At 37.1% G+C, this 18,553-nt stretch overlaps 2 protein-coding genes across 2 annotated transcripts; both read left to right on the forward strand.

Moving 5' to 3' along the window:
• Nucleotides 1-834: 834 nt before the first annotated feature.
• On the forward strand, nt 835-4,339 carry LOC107748255 (tyrosine-protein phosphatase non-receptor type 23-like). The gene is made up of 12 exons (XM_016562987.1): nt 835-963; nt 1,059-1,139; nt 1,242-1,367; nt 1,457-1,504; nt 1,721-1,777; nt 1,866-1,924; nt 2,023-2,102; nt 2,235-2,349; nt 2,464-2,529; nt 2,749-2,888; nt 4,181-4,256; nt 4,321-4,339. The coding sequence occupies exons 1-12, from the start codon at nt 835-837 to the stop codon at nt 4,337-4,339; spliced, it is 996 nt and encodes a 331-aa protein (XP_016418473.1).
• On the forward strand, nt 3,911-18,550 carry LOC107748257 (NACHT, LRR and PYD domains-containing protein 3-like; the record flags this gene model as incomplete). Its single annotated transcript, XM_016562988.1, has 4 exons — nt 3,911-4,256; nt 14,972-15,243; nt 15,336-15,386; nt 17,794-18,550. Coding segments are annotated over exons 2-4 (1,064 nt in total), but the record flags the coding sequence as incomplete, so codon positions are not given.
• Between the last annotated feature and the right edge of the window lie 3 nt (nt 18,551-18,553).

An 18,553-nucleotide genomic window follows, 5' to 3' on the forward strand; every position in this document is an offset into this window, starting at 1 on the left:
TTTTGGGCAAACAATACCGCGCGTAGAAAAGTAAATTTACAGTTGAACCACTGATGTCACACGGACTACTTTGTCGATCATCTTGGTACTTTTCTGGACCTTAAACGTGGTAGTTACCTTGCTGTCTATGGGAGGGTCAGAGAGCCCTCATATTTCATCAAAAATATCTTAAATTGTGTTCCGAAGATGAACGAAGGTCTTACGGGTTTGGAACAACACTAGGGTGAGTAATTAATGACAGAATTTTCATTTTTGGGTGAACTAACCCTTTAATCCGATACTGACTTATATTTTTGTCAAAAAGTGGCAATTGGAATGGAATAAATACATCCATAACAAATTTATATGAAGTCAGTCAGTTATAAATGTAAGATCTAGACATTGGTTTGTTATACTTACTGAAAGGAGAAATATTTCCTTTGTGTCTCCCTTGATGGTAAAACAAATATTATTAGAATGCTTTATATTATTCTACAAAATGTTTTTACTTGAATTACATTAATGGTTATTTTTAATAAGTTTCTCGTGGGAAAATATTAGAATTGTTGTCAAATATCAATTGAATGATTGTATATAATTTATACATAGTTATTTTTCTTTATTTACTTTTGTTTCGTTGTAAAAAATAATATTGTTAATTTATTGTATATTATTAATTAAAGTATTTATAAGAGTTTGGCCATGAATGTAGCCTTTAATGCTGATATGTCATAAAATAATTGACAGATCAATAAATTAACAATTAGGAAACATTGAAAAAAATATAAGTAATTGAAATTTCTCAAGCTAACCTTTTGGTCCTTTTTTGTGCTTATATGTTGGTGTGTTAAGGGGATGAAAGTGTCCTGTACGCATTTCCAGTGTTCTGCCGGGGCTTTTGCTCACCTCCGAGACCATTTTAATCACAGCTACAGCTCTGACATGAGCAGCCAGACACTCTCAGTCAACATCAGCCTCATGCTGGTAAACGCAAAGTCTACCACACAAATGCTGCGTTTTAATTTCCAACTTACTTGATTCGGACAACCTCTATAACCTTTATATCTTTCTCTCTGAAGGCACAAGCTCAAGAGTGTCTCCTGGAGAAAACTTTACTAGACAACAGGAAGAGTCATTTAATAGCAAAGATTTGTGCTCAGGTAAGAAGTTCTGTACATATGCTCCCCTGTAAACATAACAGCTTTATAGAGCTCTTGTCACTCACTTGCCACTATCAACACTAATGTCAAGTCTGATTGCAGGTGTGTGATTATTATAAGAATTGTCTGAGGGTGTTGGATAATTCTGAATGTGTGCCAGGAAGGATTCAGAAAGAGTGGAGAAAGCTCGTCAACATGAAGATCAGCTACTTCAGTGCCATCACACATGTGAGACCTCTGCACTCACCATATGTCAATGCATTTTCATAAACTTGTTGGTTATTTTCATAAACCATACATCATTTTATTTTCATTAGTTACACATGGGAAAGCAGTCAGAGGAACAGCAGAAATATGGAGAAGCCGTAAGTACATGCTTGTGTGTGTTAACATGTTTTAGTTATACATAGTTTTTGACATAATTGAATGTGCACCAAGTAATAGTTTCACTGGGTGATATACGACTTCATACAAACATTACTTGGTTTACTTTTTAAAAGAGGTCTTCAGCGTCATCTCTGTAGAATATGAGGGTTATATCTTCTGATGACAGTGTGAGGCCACCTGTTGTTTCTCCACAGGTCGCTTACTTTCAGTCATCCCTGGACAAACTTAATGAGGCAATTAAGCAGAGTAAGGTAAAGATTCTCAAACACATGCACACAGATACACACAACCCGTTTGTTTATTAAGCATGTTTACATGTTAATTCATTGACCTTTTCAGGGCCAACCGGAATCTGTACAGGAAGCTTTGAAATTCACAATGGATGTGATTGGTGGAAAGTAAGACTTTGAATTTATTATTATTGTTATTTTATTATTATTATTATTATGTGTTTTCATTTGGAGATCATTTTTACTGTACTTTCTGTCTGTTTCAGATATAACTCAACTAAAAAAGACAATGACTTTATTTACCACGAGTCTGTGCCTGGTCTGGACACATTGGCTACAGTAAATGGTATACTAACAGCTCTAATATTTCTTTTAAAATTATAATACATTATTATTAGGATAAATTATAATAAATGTAACAATCATTATTTTGTTCATGTTTGCTTCCTTTGGTACTCTTATGACATCTGCCATGCAGGTGCATCGTTGGTGAAACCCCTGCCTATAAACCTAACTGATCAAAGTGTCACTGGTCCTGACCTCTTCTCTAAACTTGTACCCATGGCAACTCATGAGGCCTCATCCCTTTATAGGTCAGCTGGTGCATCAGTAACATGCTTTACTTGTTATTTTAATGTTTAAAATCTATGTGGAAAGTTCATATTTGTAACTGTTATGTCTTTTTCTTCCCTTTTTCTCTCTCTTAGTGAGGAGAAGGCAAAGTTACTTAGGGACAGTGTGGCTAAAATAGAGGATAAAAACCAAATCCTTGAGTAAGTTACTCAAAAACAAATACTGACTAATACAGGATATTCTGTCATCATTTACTCACCCTTAAAAAAAAAGTATTTCAGGTTTCCAGGAATGATGAGCAAATAATGATAGAATTTCCTATTTTCGGTGAACTAACCCCTAAGCAAATCTGCCCTGTGTATCTATAGGCTTGTACAGTAGCTGAAATGTTTTCCTCTTTTCTCTCGTACTCTGTGCAGGAAATTTATGGAGTCTCTAAGCAGTGACTCTGTGTATAAAATAGACATGTTTAAATCTCTGCCTGACGCTCTGTTGGAAAAATGTGCATTTCTCAGTGTACGACCAGACACTGTCAAGAACCTCGTTCGGGCCATGCAAGGTGAGAGTGAACACACACGCACAAACTTAAAATTAGGACAAAAACATGAATTTTGTGATAATTAAATGTGCATTCTGACATTTAGCAGTATGTTTCTTTTTTTTAATCAGTCAGTTCAACATTAAAACTAAGAATTCTAATATGTAGTTTGTAAACTGTTGTGTCTTTGATAATTCTGAACAAATACCCAACAAATTCCTATTATCTACTATTGTTGTTTGATTTATTTATTTTTTTTGATGGATTTGATGACATCCAATTATGTGTGTTACCCTCCTTGTGAAGGGTGTCAATGTTTGTCTTCTGGACAACTGTCAGATCAGGAGTCTTCCCCATGATTGTGTAGCCTGGTGAACCAAACTGAGAGACCATTTTGAAGGCTCAGGAAACCTTTGCAGGTGTTTTGAGTTGATTAGCTGATTGGCATGTCACTATATTCTAATTTGTTGAGATAGTGAATTGGTGGGTTTTTGTTAAATGTGAGCCAAAATCATCACAATTAAAAGAACCAAAGACTTAAACTACTTCAGTCTGTGTGGACTGAATTTATTTAATACACAAGTTTCACAATTTGAGTTGAATTACTGAAATAAATGAACTTTTCCACGACATTCTAATTTATTGAGATGCACCTGTAAGTGCAAGTAAAAGTTGTAAAGTTAGTTTATAGAGTTGATAATATTTATAGGTATAAAAACACTTAAAAATCTAAGCTCATATGTAGTCATGTTTAAAGCTATTGATTCTAAAAGTTATTTATATTGCATATTATCTATATGCAGAGAACACAAGATCCAGGGGGCGTGGTTGGATCCAGATCCAACTCCTCCCACCTTACATGTACCTAAACCTACCTGTCTCCACCAACTGATTCTTAAACCCACCCATCTCCACCCCTTAACTTACCCATCTCCCAGAGCTCCACCCCTAAACCTACTAATCTCCACCCCCTAGAGGTGGATCCAACCACGCCCCGTGGATCTTGTGTTCTGTTTTAATGTGGAAACCCATCACTGTCCAATCAAAGATGACACAACACTATACATATCTTGGACTGACACTAGACACACTTTCAACATTCAACACATGTTCAAACTTGTATACATATCTTGGACTTACACTTGATGCACTTTCAACATTCAACACATGTTCAAACTTGTAAAGCAACTTCTGAGTTCAGCAGCGTTTCCTGAGAATCAATCTTTCATTTGAACTGACTGAATAACAGCAGATGAGAGTTTAGATGACTGACTGTTATTCTTCTCATTCTCACGTCTAACTCTTCCTGGTAGAAGTGAAAGAAATATCAGAGCTGCTGTTCAACACAACACTTCAGAGGAAGACAAAGACAGATGTACAAACACTGAGGTGAGTGTTTCATCTTTCTCTAGTTGTTTTCATGTATGAGTGTCGTCTTATGATGTGTCATTAGTCACTTTGTGCCTCTTTAATGCTGTGCTGAAGTTGTTTTGATGGTTTTATTTAAAGCTCTTCATGTCGTATTCAAACAGATGATCAAGTGTGTCTTTGTCAGTGAATCACAGAAAGTGTGTATGTGATTCTCAAACAGTATTTGTCATACGCTCTTAACTCTTTGAGAGAGAAACTATCACTCAGCATCAGCAGACAGCTTGAATGAAATATTATAGTAAACTCTATAACAGACTCATTCAATGAAATCAGCAGCATTTCTACTTCATTAACACTTTTACTTTAGTTCACTGTACAGTAAGTGTTAAACAGCAGAGGTGCAGAAATACAAATAACTCCCAAATATAGAAAACTCAGAGTACGAAATGTATTCATAAATGCATAGTTTGTTCACTTTTGAATTTAGATCTTGGAAAAGTAGGGCTGAATAGATTTATACCATAATAATGATTTATAATGAATTCACACATAACCTGTGCTTTCATGCTTGTGCTGAAATCATCTGAAGTTTAGAGACGTTTATCTGAAGTAAAGTAACCCTGAAACATGATTCAGAGACATAAAGCTGCTTTCTGGAAACCCCTCCTGCTCTAAACAGAGCTCCAGCACAGAGTCAAACCAGTTTTATTTGTTTTCCTGAAATGGTTGTGGTTTAACTGGTTCTGAAGATGAACATCTTTCTGCAGTGGTTTCAAAGTCACCAGTTATTGACTATTACAGCAAATCATTTTTCTTCCCCCACAAATATCAGAAGCAGTAAGAACATATTCATGGATCATTTCTACTCATTCTTTCCATGTTTCACTATGTTGAGCTGCTGTACTTCGCAATGAAAACCAGTTAAATGCTCTTAAACTGCAGTAGAGCTACATGTGAGTAAAGTACACTAGTGTTCAGTTGCAGCTCATAATTATCTTACACTTCACACAGACACACAAGAAAGAAAATGTCTCCTTTTGGGTCAGACTCCAGCTATACGAGCTGGACACAGACTCCTAGAAACAATCTCAAACACAGAAACACACAGCAGAGCTTTTCTCTAGTTGTTTTCATGTATGAGTGTCGTCTTATGATGTGTCATTGGTCACTTTGTGCTTCTTTAATGCTGTGCTGAAGTTGTTTTGATGGTTTTATTTAAAGCTCTTCATGTCGTATTCAAACAGATGATCAAGTGTGTCTTTGTCAGTGAATCACAGAAAGTGTGTATGTGATTCTCAAACAGTATTTGTCATACGCTCTTAACTCTTTGAGAGAGAAACTATTACTCAGCATCAGCAGACAGCTTTTATTCAATATTGTGTCTATATGGTAAACTATAACTGACTCATTCAATGAAATCAGCAGCATTTCTACTTCATTAACACTTTTACTTTAGTTCACTGTACAGTAAGTGTTAAACAGCAGAGGTGCAGAAATACAAATAACTCCCAAATATAGAAAACTCAGAGTACGAAATGTATTCATAAATGCATAGTTTGTTCACTTTTGAATTTAGATCTTGGAAAAGTAGGGCTGAATAGCTTTATACCATAACAATGATTTATAATGATATATAACCTGTGCTTTCATGCCTGTGCTGAAATCATCTGAAGTATAGAGACGTTTATCTGAAGTAAAGTAACCCTGAAACATGATTCAGAGACATAAAGCTGCTTTCTGGAAACCCCTCCAGCTGTAAACAGAGCTTCAGCACAGAGTCAACCCGGTTTCATTTGTTTTCCTGAAATGGTTGTGTTTTAACTGGTTCTGAAGATGAACATCTTTCTGCGGTGGTTTCAAAGTCACCAGTTATTGACTATTACAGCAAATCATTTTTCTTCCCCCACAAATGCAGTAAATAGAAATATCAGAAGCAATAAGAACATATTCATGGATAATTTCTACTCATTCTTTCCATGTTTCACTGTGTTGATCTGCTGTACTTCACAATGAAAACCAGTTAAATGCTCTTAAACTGCAGTAGAGCTACATGTGAGTGAAGTACACTAGTGTTCAGCTGCAGCTCATAATTATCTTACACTTCACACAGACACACAAGAAAGAAAATGTCTCCTTTCGGGTCAGACTCCAGCTATACGATCTGAACACAGACTCCTAGAAACGATCTCGAACACAGAAACACACAGCAGAGCTTCACTGTTCACCCTCATAGTTACGCTGAGTCTGGATAAACCATCAGAACAGCTATCAAACTAACTAGTGAATACTAACTGAATACTGCAAATACTGTAATCACGACACTTAGTTCATTCAGACTATCAAATCAGTCAGATTACACTTGGTAGGGGGTCTGGCATTTCAAGGATGATCAGCTGGTCTTCTAGATGGATTTTGAGCATCAGGTCTCAGGTGAATTAGTTACAGAACCAGCTGGAATCAACCTGGTGTTCTCAGACTATTATGCTAGACTGTACACTTCAGAAAGCTCTTCAAATAGTACTGTAAATTTAGATCTTCTTAACTCTCTTGAGTATCCCACAATTGATGAAAACATTGCTAAGACTTTAGGCGACCCAGTTACAGAATTCGAGATACAGGTAGCAATTTAATCCATGAAATCTGGAAAGTCTCCTTGTCCTGACGGCTTTACTGTTGAATTCTATAAAGCTTTTGCTCCCCTTTTAGCACCTATTTTAGTAAATCTATACAGTGACTCGTTTAAAGCAAGAATTTTTTAACACCAGAAGGCTTCTCAACATTCTCTTCTCCCGCCCATCTGACTCACCTGAAATGATTGTGACTCTAGATGCTGAAAAGGCCTTCGATAGGGTGGAGTGGGGTTACTTGTTTTTTATATTGGGAAAGTTTGGGTTTGACTCTAACTTCATCTCCTGGATCTGACTTCTTTATTCCTCCCCTACGGCATCTGTATATACTAATGGCATACGATCTCCCCCCTTCTCTCTTCAGCATGGGACACGACCTTACTCTCCTACTCTCCTTACTCTCCTACCTTACTTCTCCCTAACTTTTTAATTTAGCCATAGAAGCTCTAGCTATCTGGCTCTGTAGCCACAATGGTTTTGAGGGAATTTCTCGTCATGGTTTAGTTCACAAGCCTAGATAAATTTGGCCAATTATCTGGCTACAAGATAAATTGACAAAAAAGTGAACTTTGTTTTGTTAACTCTGAAGCTTAAACACTTCCACAAGCACTCCTACCTTTCAAGATTGCTCCTGATGGCTTCAGATACCTGTTTTCTTTTCTTTCTTTTTTTTTACAAGTTCATATAATAAGCTGTTAGTGAGAAATTTTCCACCACTTGTTGACAAATCCAAATGGGATATGTCTAGATGGGCCTCTCTCCCTTTATCCCTGGTAGGCCGGATTAACTTGGTCAAAATGGTTATCTTGCCCAAATTTCTGTACCTCTTTCAACACGTACCTATTTGCATTAATAAATCTTTCTTTACTGGCTTGGACAGTATTGTACGCTCATTTCTATAGGGGAATAAACCTGCTCACCTCAAGAAGTCAATCCTACAACTTCCTAAAGCTAGAGGAGGCCTCACACTTCCAAACATTCAGCAGTATTATTGGACCTGTAACATTAATAAGCTTCACTTTTGGAATAGGGACAACTACTCAGACAATTGTCACCCCTGGGTACATATGGAAACTTCATCAATGAAAAACACCTTTTATTCTATTGTTTGTTCACAATTGCCCTTAGTTGTAAGCAGAGTCCCGGATAATACGATATTAACCAGCTCCCTTAGAATTTGGGTACAATTTAGGAAACATTATGGTTTACAAAGAGGCTCTACTTACATGCCCATCCTTAATTATTTTTTCCCCATCTAACTTAGATTCTGCATTTCGCCTTTGGACATCTAATGGCCTTCTCAAGATTAATGATCTCTGTGAGGAGGGGGTGTTTGCTTCTTTCTCCTCCTTATCTAAAAAGCATGATCTACCCAGTCAGCACTTATTTCGGTTCTTTCAAATCAGGCACTTTATACAGAAGCTGTTCCCTTACTTTCCCAATTGTCCCCCTGAATCACAAATTGACCACTTTCTTGCTCTAAACGTCAGCCATAGGCATTTAATTTTTGTCATTTATAATTTAATAAATTCTATTGTTGTAGATCCTACTTACTCTTTTAAAGATACCTGGGAGCAAGACCTGGGAGTTTCTATTACGGAGGACTTATGGCAGAGCATCTTGAACCAAGTGCACTCCTCTTCCATATGTGCCAGGCATGAGTTAATACAATGTATAATACTATTCAGAGCTCACTTAACCAATGCCGATTAGCAAAAAAATTCCTAGACAGGAGCGCTGCCTGCAACCGTTGCAAACATTCACCTGCCAATCATTTACAGTACATATGTTTTGGACATGTCCGCAGCTGGTAACCTTTTGGTCCGATGTATTTGAGACACTTAAAAAAGCTCTTAACATTAATATTGACCCTGACCCATTTCTAGCCCTGTTTGGGGTTTCTCTTATGTAAAGTTTTTGCTTTTACTACAATCTTGGCCAGACGAGCTATTCTACTCAAGTTTAAGCATACTTCCACTCCAACTCACGACAGGTGGATACAGGACATTTTCTATCGTGTTAGGCTTGAGAAATTGAGATGTTCACTCTCTGGTTCACTTAAATCCTTTTACAAGACTTGGGATCCCTTCTTAAATTACATTAAAGGTTTACCTTGTTCACCTCCAACTGGTAATGATCCATAACTTTCAACTAATAAAAGAAGGAATTTAAAGTGTATTATTATTATTTTATTCATTTAGTCATTTACATTTTATTCTTATTTATTTTTCTTAATTTTTTTTTCTCTTCAAAATTTGAGTTATTTTGAGGGAATATTTGGGTGGTTGGAAGGTTTATGAGAGAGATTAATCTGGACAGTTCCCTGTGGTTTACTGTTTTTTTATGATGTATCCTTCTATACTGTCATTGAAAATGGTAATAAAAAGATTTGAAATAAATACATTATGGTTTGAACGTAGTGAAGTGAAATGTGGCCAAGTATGGTGACCCATACTCTGAATTAGTGCTCTGCATTTATCCCATCCAAAGTGCACACACACAAACCATGAACACACACCCGGAGCAGTGGGCAGCCATTTTTGCTGCGGCACCCGGGGAGCAGTTGGGGGTTCGGTGCCTTGCTCAAGGGCACCTCAGTCGTGGTATTGAAGGTGGGAGAAAGAGCCCACCTACAAACCCTGCATGGACGAGACTCGAACCCACAACCTTTGGGTTACAAGTCCGACTCTCTAACCATTAGGCCACGACTTCCCATGTTTGTCATAGTATGAATTGTACACAAACATTTTTTGTAAAATATGTTTTTAATAAATATATGGGATATATAAATGGAATTTATGGAAAACATGGTGTGCACATACAGTACATTTTGAATATGTTACTTATTATCAGGTGAGGCAAGGGAAGAAGGAGGACTCAAAAATGCATAAATATATGGGATATATAAATGGAATTTATGAAAAACATGGTGTGCACATATATTTTGAATATATTACTTATTATCAGGTGAGGCAAGGGAAGAAGGAGGACTCAAAAATGGGATTTTTATTATCATAAATAAACAAATACAAAAATTACACACAGGGGAAAAACACAGTCCAAGCAGGCATTGGCAGGACAGACAAAAAATCATCCTTAACGGGAAACCATCCACAATAAACTAGCACAGCACTGAGAACACAAGGGGAATAAATAGAGAAGGAAATGAGGGGGTAATGAGGGAGAGCAGGTGCAGCAAATCAATCAGTTCAGGTAACAAGAAGGGCGGGGTTTAGACAATGGACAGTGGAGCACATGACACATAGAAACAAACAAAACCAAGCTATGTGTCTGCACAAAACATGACTCACGAACACACAGCCATTGAGAGCTCTCACCGACTGCACATCCACACAAAACATGACATGAAAGCACACGGCCGAGCTCATGCTACACAGAACACAAACATGAAAGTACGCGGCTGATGATAAACACAAGCATGTGCTACACAGAACAGAACAACACACACTAACAGAAGAACATACAGCCTGAGTGAAACTTGAAAATGCACACTCACGCAGATACCAGAGCTCACAGAGAGTGAGCTAATGCTCATCCCGTTCCCTCACGGCGGAAGAAAAACACATGGAGCATGAATGTCTAAAGCCCGACACTGAACCAAAACCAAACTGTCATCATTTACTCACTCTCATGTCTATGAAGCCCTGCACATGGCATGCAGGAAAAAATAGTAGGCTAAATCAAGAGAACGAATTAGTAAATTGTGCGCACGATTTAGCAAATCGAGGGAACGGAATAGTAATCGTGTGCACGTTTTAGTACATCGAGGGAACGAATTAGTAAATCGTGCGCACAATTTTTTTTTTTTTTTTTTTTTCTATGTGCAGGGCTCCGTACATGTCATTCCAAACTGGTATGAATTTCTGGTATGAAGATATTTTGTAGAAAGTTGGTAACTACTTATGAGTTCTATACAAGCACACAAACAAACTGATAGATAGATACTTTTCTCAAATTATCTTCTTTCATGTTCCACAGAAAAAATATCTTACAGGAATGACATTAGAGTGAAAAAAAATATGACATGTGGTGAACTAAACAATGTATGTAAGACACAGTTCTTTATCTTTCTTATTGATCTTTTATAAAACATATTTAAAGAGAGGAAAGCTTCATCCTTAATCCATGGGATCCAGGCTTTAAAGCTGTTTATTATGCTAAAGTTATGCTTTGTAATTTCCCTAATGAAATTTACCATAGTTCTTGCATAGAGTTTAACTGTAGTTGGCCTATTAGTAAAACCATAATATAAAACCTCATTACGGGTATATGGTTTCCAAAATAAATAATAATAATAATGAAATGTTGAGAATAAAATGAAAATTAAATGAGAAGTGTTGACTGCAGCATTGAATTTAGATCTGCTCATGATTCTTTTTACGTGTTTTTACAGTGTCGTGCATTATAACCAATTACACACGAGTCTGTTGAGTTTATGAATGCAGTGGCCAATCAGATGACTCATCGCTGAAAACGCCAGAGTTTTGTTGTTCAGTGCGCACTCGCTGACTGAATTCTGCTCTCTTGAATCCTCTCATCATAAACAACGAAGTGCAGATGTACGTATGATGTAAGCAGGAGATTCATTCATCAAACAGTGTAAAGACAGCTTTACTGATTATAAGGGGAGTTTTTTGAGAGTGCTTGAACTCACGCTAGACTGAAGGTAGTCATATTGTTCCTTGACAATGTAAATGTTCTTTGCTCGCTTTCTCTGTATAATCTATTAGCTGTTTTTATAACTTTGGAAGTTACAGGTAATAATAAAATTAATTCATTACATCTGTGAACATGATTTGGACATCTCTGGATGGTAGGAGTGTAACGGTACATGTATTTGTTCCGAACCGTCACTGTTCGGTTCATGCAGTCAGACGACGAATACAGTCAGTCATAAACGATCAATCCAAAAGGGTGCGCACGGTAATGCAATGCTAACTGTCACAACAGGAAAGAGCAGAAGAAGAGACGATCTACGCACCAACCCAAAACAAGAACGGCAAGCTCAGATGGCACTCAAGGGCTCAAGAACCGCCAGCTTATTTTAAATCAGCAGTGTGGGAAACTTTAGGGTTCTAGAGATGCACTGCTGGTCGACCGGCTATATATCAGAATCGGTTTTTAGTTTTATTTTGGCCGATCTCTATTCCAGAATTGCACACAAACTGCATTGAAATCATTTCCCAAAATTTAATTTGTGTGGAATTTCTATGAAGTCTGTAAAGAGGAGAAAATACTGCACCAGGCAGATCAAGCTCACTGTTCGCAAAACTTGAAATATAGGAAGACAAATATCTGGGGGTTTATATGAATGTACCTCTGAGAGGAACTGACCATCTTCAGAAATGTCTCGATGGCATTTTCTTTTCCTCTTACCTTCATATAATGCATATTAAAGTAGTGTTTATACTGGCAGATGCTTTGCTTACAGCGGTAACCAAGGAAACTATATCGCTGCTGTTCCATGAGCACCACCTGCTGTCAGAGAATACATTTTCATTTTCATTAGTCAGTCTGTTTTTGTTTTGTGCAGGTGTCTTATGTTGCATAATTTCACAAATCTAAAGTCATTTTGTTTTTGCTTTAAATCTTGAAATTATACAATCTATTTCAAATCAAAAAGAACTGCTTATGCTGCATATATGTAGCACTACTGTCTGTTCAAAATAAATGAAAAAATAAATTTCCTGTTGTACCGACCTTGTATTGAACCGTGACCCCAAAACCGAGGTACGCACCGAACCGTGACTTCTGTGTACCCCTACTGGATGGTGAAAACGACATCTCCCAACGGCACGCTCCTTCATAGCATCATCAAGCTTCACCTTTGTTATTGTTTTGAAAATGCAACCACTAGCAGCGAAAACTTACATATTGTGCATTTAATAAGAAAATCCCGCATATCCTAAATCGAATGTTTGCATTTTTTTTGTTTAAAGAAACTTGCATATATAAATAAAACATTCTAATTATCCAATCAAAGAATGTGAAAATGCTGACGTTATCATATGCTTGCTAGATCAAAGCCACTAGAAGACAAGCCTGCAACCTTTAGCCAAAAAAGCGTAACGGCTAATGCTAACGCTTCCGCTTTGGCAGTACGTGGGAAAGGAGTCCAGAGGCCTTTTTTTTATGGGTGTCAATGGAGGAGAGGCTTAACTACGCTGAATAAACAGCTTTTTAGAGGAAACAGCTTATCATTTAATGAATCGACAGCTTATTGGCTAATCTTCAACATGTTTTATACCAAACAATACTTTTGGATTGAACTATTTTTAGAGTTTACACAAAAAAAATGCCGTTTTATAAGAGAAGACTTTTTGTGACAGGTGGGATTCAGCTTACGGCACTTCTCATTCATTCCTGTGGTTGTGCGATTGAGTGTCGCACAACTCTGATTGAAGTTCAATGTAATGTTGGCTGTAATGTGATTGGTTATGAAGGCACACATGATCCAAGCCGACCGTTACACTTTCTCCAATAGTAAGTAATACAGACACTTGTATCTCCCAATACCTTGTTTTCACATATGGAGAAGCCGTCATTTTGAGCAAACATGCTTAGTTTCATTCATTTCTGATGCTTGGAGGCGATTTCAACTGACAGATGAAGGCTGTAATACTAAAGTTGTCCATTACAGCAAGGCTGTAACCATGTTTTGAACATTGGGGGGACCAATTTATTTTTATAAAGTACGTTAAAAAAATAGAATGTTGTAGGTGTAATGCTAGTGTAATGTCTAATTCTAGTTGGGAAGTAATCAATTTAAACTATTTGCAAATATATATATATATATTTTTTTTAAATATGCACATATTCAATCTTTTTGTATGCCCAATATGTCAAATCTAGCCCACTGATAATGCAATAAGTTACCTGCTACTCGTAAAAATTCTGGGAGAATGATCAAGCAGACACAGAGCCAGTGATTCATTCATAGACAGAATGATAACTTGTTAAAGTCTGTGGTTAAAGCGCCACTTACAGATCAAAAGCTGCACATGCATTTTGCAGATGCAGCAGTACCTGCGGCGGTAAAAAGCTCATTCCGTTAAGTACCATCTGATGCAGTGTTGCGCAAGAAAGGGGCCCGCCATAAACTAGGCCCTGGATTATGCTGTTCAACACACCTAGTGTAAGCAGAGTAGTCAAATATCAAGTGAAAGAGGCAGGAGGGGGTTCCCACGTTTGCTGTGTTCAAACCACTGGACCTGATTCCCTGAAAAGAGCAAGCGTCACGGCCGGCAGGCTATAGGATGCCAGGCAATTTATCCTCCGACACGCTGTGACCGGAGTGAGATTTTCATGTTACATTGATTTTTATTTTATACACCATAAGAGATTTGTGTACGAGATGAAAAACTATTTCCTACATTAACAGAAAATTTTATTTTCTTTAAGCTAAGAGTAAAACCACTTCACCACAGGTCCCTAAAACCCAACTACATGTCTTTTTAAAAATGATATCATAATCATAATCTCCTGTATCAAAGGCTGCACTTAAATCAATCAAGATTAAAATGCAGCAGGAAGCAGAGTCAAAAGTGTCAAAAGCTTGTGTTGATCCTTTTTGGATAAAAGCATCTGCTAAATAAACAAATATAATGTGGACTTTGACATTCTAGGTATCATCAATAATGCAGAGCCACATTATTTCTGTCTTTTTATGCAGGACATCCTTGTAGAAATAAAAATACAGCCTTCTAGATGCATATTGTATTCTAATGTCTTTCATGTTTTTCCCCGTAAGTTGAAATGTAAAGTGACCTTGAGCTATGGAAAGGTGCTATAAATAAAAAAATGAATTAAAACTACTACTTCTTATGCTTAGAGGTTTTTGGTCAAATTAATAATATCTCTGTTTTATGGATTTAACAGAAGGAAATTAATAGTTATTCAAATTGTGAAATTTCATATGGTCTGGAGGAAATAATACTCAAACTAATAATTATCTCCCGAGGTTGGTGGTGATTTTATGAAACTCCAGCATGAGGGGGAAAAAAAAAAGTTTGAGTTTCAGGCTCTGTTTTGTAAGTGCCCAGTAAGAGTGGACCTATTGTAAAGCATTTTCTTAATTTCTAACAGCAGTCAGTGAAGAAAGATGGCATCTGTTAAACAACTGCTTTATGACACACTGGATGACCTGGAAGAAGAACATTTGAAGAGATTTAAGAGCTTCTTAAGAGAAGATGGACCTATTCCTGCTTCTGTACTGGAGAAGGCTAATGCAACAGACACAGTGGATCAGATGCTGGATCGTTTTGGACCAGAAGGAGCTGTGAAGATCACACTGGATATCCTGAAAAAGATTAACCAGAACAATCTTGCTGAACAGTTAGAGAACAAACACAAGGAAGGTAATAAAGAAAAAATATTGTAATATCAAACAATATTTGTAATAAAAAATTGTAATAAAAAAAAGTGATAAATCTCTTTTTCTCTTTTCCAGTCAAGACCATCAGCTGTGCTCAGACTGGATCTGATCTGAATACTGAAACAGGTGCAAAAGTTAATGCTGCAACAGTAAAATCATATGTTGGTTTCATTCTAGATCCTGCACAAAGTTTACTTTATAAATCACATTAGCATTAGATTCATAACGTTTTTTTAAGTCTATATACTGCTGAGGTTTGGTAATAATGTTGGACAGGTCAGGGTTTGGGATATATTAATGAGATCAGGACCAGGATCAAGTGTGAGGGGTCCTGTACTGCACCAGCAGACCAATTCAGAGAGCACCACTGACTTTTCCACATTCCTACGGTCCATTTAACCCCTGAAGATGGAAATGACTGCCATTACACCTCATATAGAGGGGTATACAGTGGAGATCAAAATTAGAGAACAACCTACAATTTCCTACATTTGAAAGTCACTGTTTAGTCCTGCTTGAAGTTATCCTAACAGGAGTGAAAGCACAGTTTCTTAAGCATATTTCATGAGTTAAATGTATTCTGAAGCACAGTATAAAAACCTAAATGAAATATTTGAAATAGAACACTGATCAAAATTAGAGAACACTTACAGATACCAACAAATTATTGGTGTTAATCTGGCGCATGGTGCTAATTTCTTTAATTATATGACAAATCCTATTTAACTGGCAGCATTTCTTTCTAAAATGCCATTCTAAAATGACTAAAACTCTCCGACAGCATGTTGTCCAGATGAATGCAAAGAGGATAACCCTTTCAGTCATTGCAAGAGAAGCTGGTCGTTATAAATCTGTGATTTCTAGAATATTGCAGCTTTACAATGACACTAATTCATTCAAGTCCCCCAAAAAGGCTGGTCATCCATGAAAGACAGAATCACTGAACCAGGGTAAGGATCTGTCTCGGAACGTTTAAGGGAATTTGGACTGAACGCCCACTCTGCAGTGACCAAGCCTCTCATCAGCAGAAAGAATCAAAAAGCTAGGCTCACCTTTGCTGAGGAGCATGTTGTGTGGAGAGAGGAGAACTGGTCCAAGTTCACTTTAGTGATGAGAGTCAGTGAAAGGTGGAGGAGGAAGAGTCATGGTTTGGGGAATGTTTTGGGCAGCAGGAGTTGAGCCTCTTATACAGCTACATGGCAGAGTGAATGCAAATGTTTTCAACATGCAGTTCCTTCCCTGCGTTCATCGCCCAATCAGCCAGAAATGTTTATGCAGGACAATGTTCCCTTCACACTGCAAAACAGGTAAAGCAGTTCCTTGAAGCTGAAAAAATTGAAATAATGAAATAGCCAGCCCAGAGTCCTGATCTAAGCCCAACTGAAGTCTCTGGAAAATCTTTGCTGACAAAGTTATGGCTATGAAACCCACAACAGTCACCAAACTGTGGAAGAGAGTGGAAGAAGAGTGGACCAACAGCAGAGCAGTGAGAAATTAGTGATCTCCTGTGGCCGCAGATGTGCTGAAGTCATTCAAATCAAGAGCCTGTGCACTTCCTACTAATTTCTGACTGCGGTAACCTTCAGAAATTGTAGTTATCTTTCTTCATGCTACAATCACTGCTGTTCTCTAATTTTGATCACTGTGTTAATTTTCAGGTGTTCTCCAAAATCATCAGGTATTATAGGAGAGATTCAGAGCTGTCATATTGGCAAATGGAGGTTTCAAAAAGTATTGAATTAAAGGGTGCCAATAATAGGGGTTATGAGCAACAGACTTCCGTATTCTGTTAACTGGGTCTCGTCGCTTCCGGTTCAAGCGTTTTGCATATGCTTCGTTAAATATTAAGCCGTTTTACTCAAGATGCCTTCAAAGTAGACACCAAAGATTATCCTAACCAATGTCCATCACAAATGCGGACTGATATCTAAAAATTTTAATTTTAATTTGTTTCTCTAACATTTGGATATAAAAATTTAATAAAACTTAAAACTTAATCAGTTAAACTAGCTAGCTAGTTTAACTGATTACCTTAAAAGTCCATAGATATCGCTATTATTTAATACGGCTGAGACCTGTTTTCCGGGTTTGGTCAGGTGATATTCGACATATACCCTATTGTGGCCAACGTGTATTTGAGAAAAACATATTTTTCATAACAAGATCCCCCCCCCCCTCATATTTTCAATTGTTTTACTTCAATTAAAAGTTTTTCAAAGTTTTTTTTTATATAAAAAATCAAAAGGAATGCAGATTTATTTTCACAGGCTTTTTAGTTTATATTTACAAAGGGTGTCAATAATTATGGCCGTGACTATATATATATATATATATAAATTCAAATTCATAGTGGAAAGATTTTCCAAATTAATGCTTTCTGGAATTTACAAATTAAATTAATGAAATGAAATTCAATAATGAAATTCACTAAAGCCTCAGGTCTGCATTATATTCAATAGTCATTTAATTATTACGTTGACAAAGTTTAATCTGTTTTTTGCTTTTTCATCATGTTTTTATTCACTTTCATCAGCCTTTTTAACAGAGGATTTAATGCTGCAGAAATTCTTGCAAATTCACAAAACAAACATGAAGAAGAAAGCAAAGTGTATTTTTGAGGGCAACAAAGAAAATGACACAGATCTCAAGACTGTTTACACAGAGCTGTTCATCACAGAGGGAGAGATGGAAGATGTCAATCACGAACATGAGATTCTGAAGATTGATGATGCTTTCATGAACAAAAAAACACAAGACAAACCAATCAAATGCAATGATATATTTACTGAACTGAGGAAAAACAATGAGGAGAAGATTGTGCTGACCAAGGGAGTCGCTGGCATCGGAAAAACTGTCTCTGTGCACAAGTTCATCCTGGACTGGGCAGAAGAAAACACCAATCAGGATATAGAGTGTGTATTCCTGCTTCCATTCAGAGAGATCAACATGATTAAAGACAGAGAGGTCAATCTCCATGAGTTTCTGCTGAAATTTTATCCTGAATTGAAGGACCTGGAGAAATCAAAGTTATATAACGAATGTAAGCTAGCATTTATATTTGATGGACTTGATGAGAGTCGACTGCCATTGAACTTTAAAAGCGAAATACTGGACACTGTTGAGAAAAGAGCATCTGTAGATGTGCTGTTTACAAGTCTGGTCAAAGGTAAGCTGCTTCCATCAGCTCTTGTCTGGGTGACATCACGACCAGCAGCAGCCAATCAGATCCCTCCTCGGTGTGTGGGTTTGTTCACAGAAGTGCGAGGATTCACTGACCAACAGAAGGAGCAGTA

The sequence above is a fragment of the Sinocyclocheilus rhinocerous genome, unplaced genomic scaffold (assembly GCF_001515625.1).
Source record: "Sinocyclocheilus rhinocerous isolate Xijiao unplaced genomic scaffold, SAMN03320098_v1.1 scaffold6039, whole genome shotgun sequence".
NCBI classification, from domain to species: domain Eukaryota; kingdom Metazoa; phylum Chordata; class Actinopteri; order Cypriniformes; family Cyprinidae; genus Sinocyclocheilus; species Sinocyclocheilus rhinocerous.

Excerpts from the sequence above, each read along its gene's own strand:
- LOC107748255 (XM_016562987.1), top strand. The coding sequence starts at position 835 with ATGAAAGTGTCCTGTACGCATTTCCAGTGTTCTGCCGGGGCTTTTGCT. Across the intron at positions 1,368-1,456 it reads ACTTCAGTGCCATCACACAT|TTACACATGGGAAAGCAGTC; the intron begins GTGAGACCTCTG and ends TATTTTCATTAG. Across the intron at positions 2,103-2,234 it reads CACATTGGCTACAGTAAATG|GTGCATCGTTGGTGAAACCC; the intron begins GTATACTAACAG and ends TCTGCCATGCAG.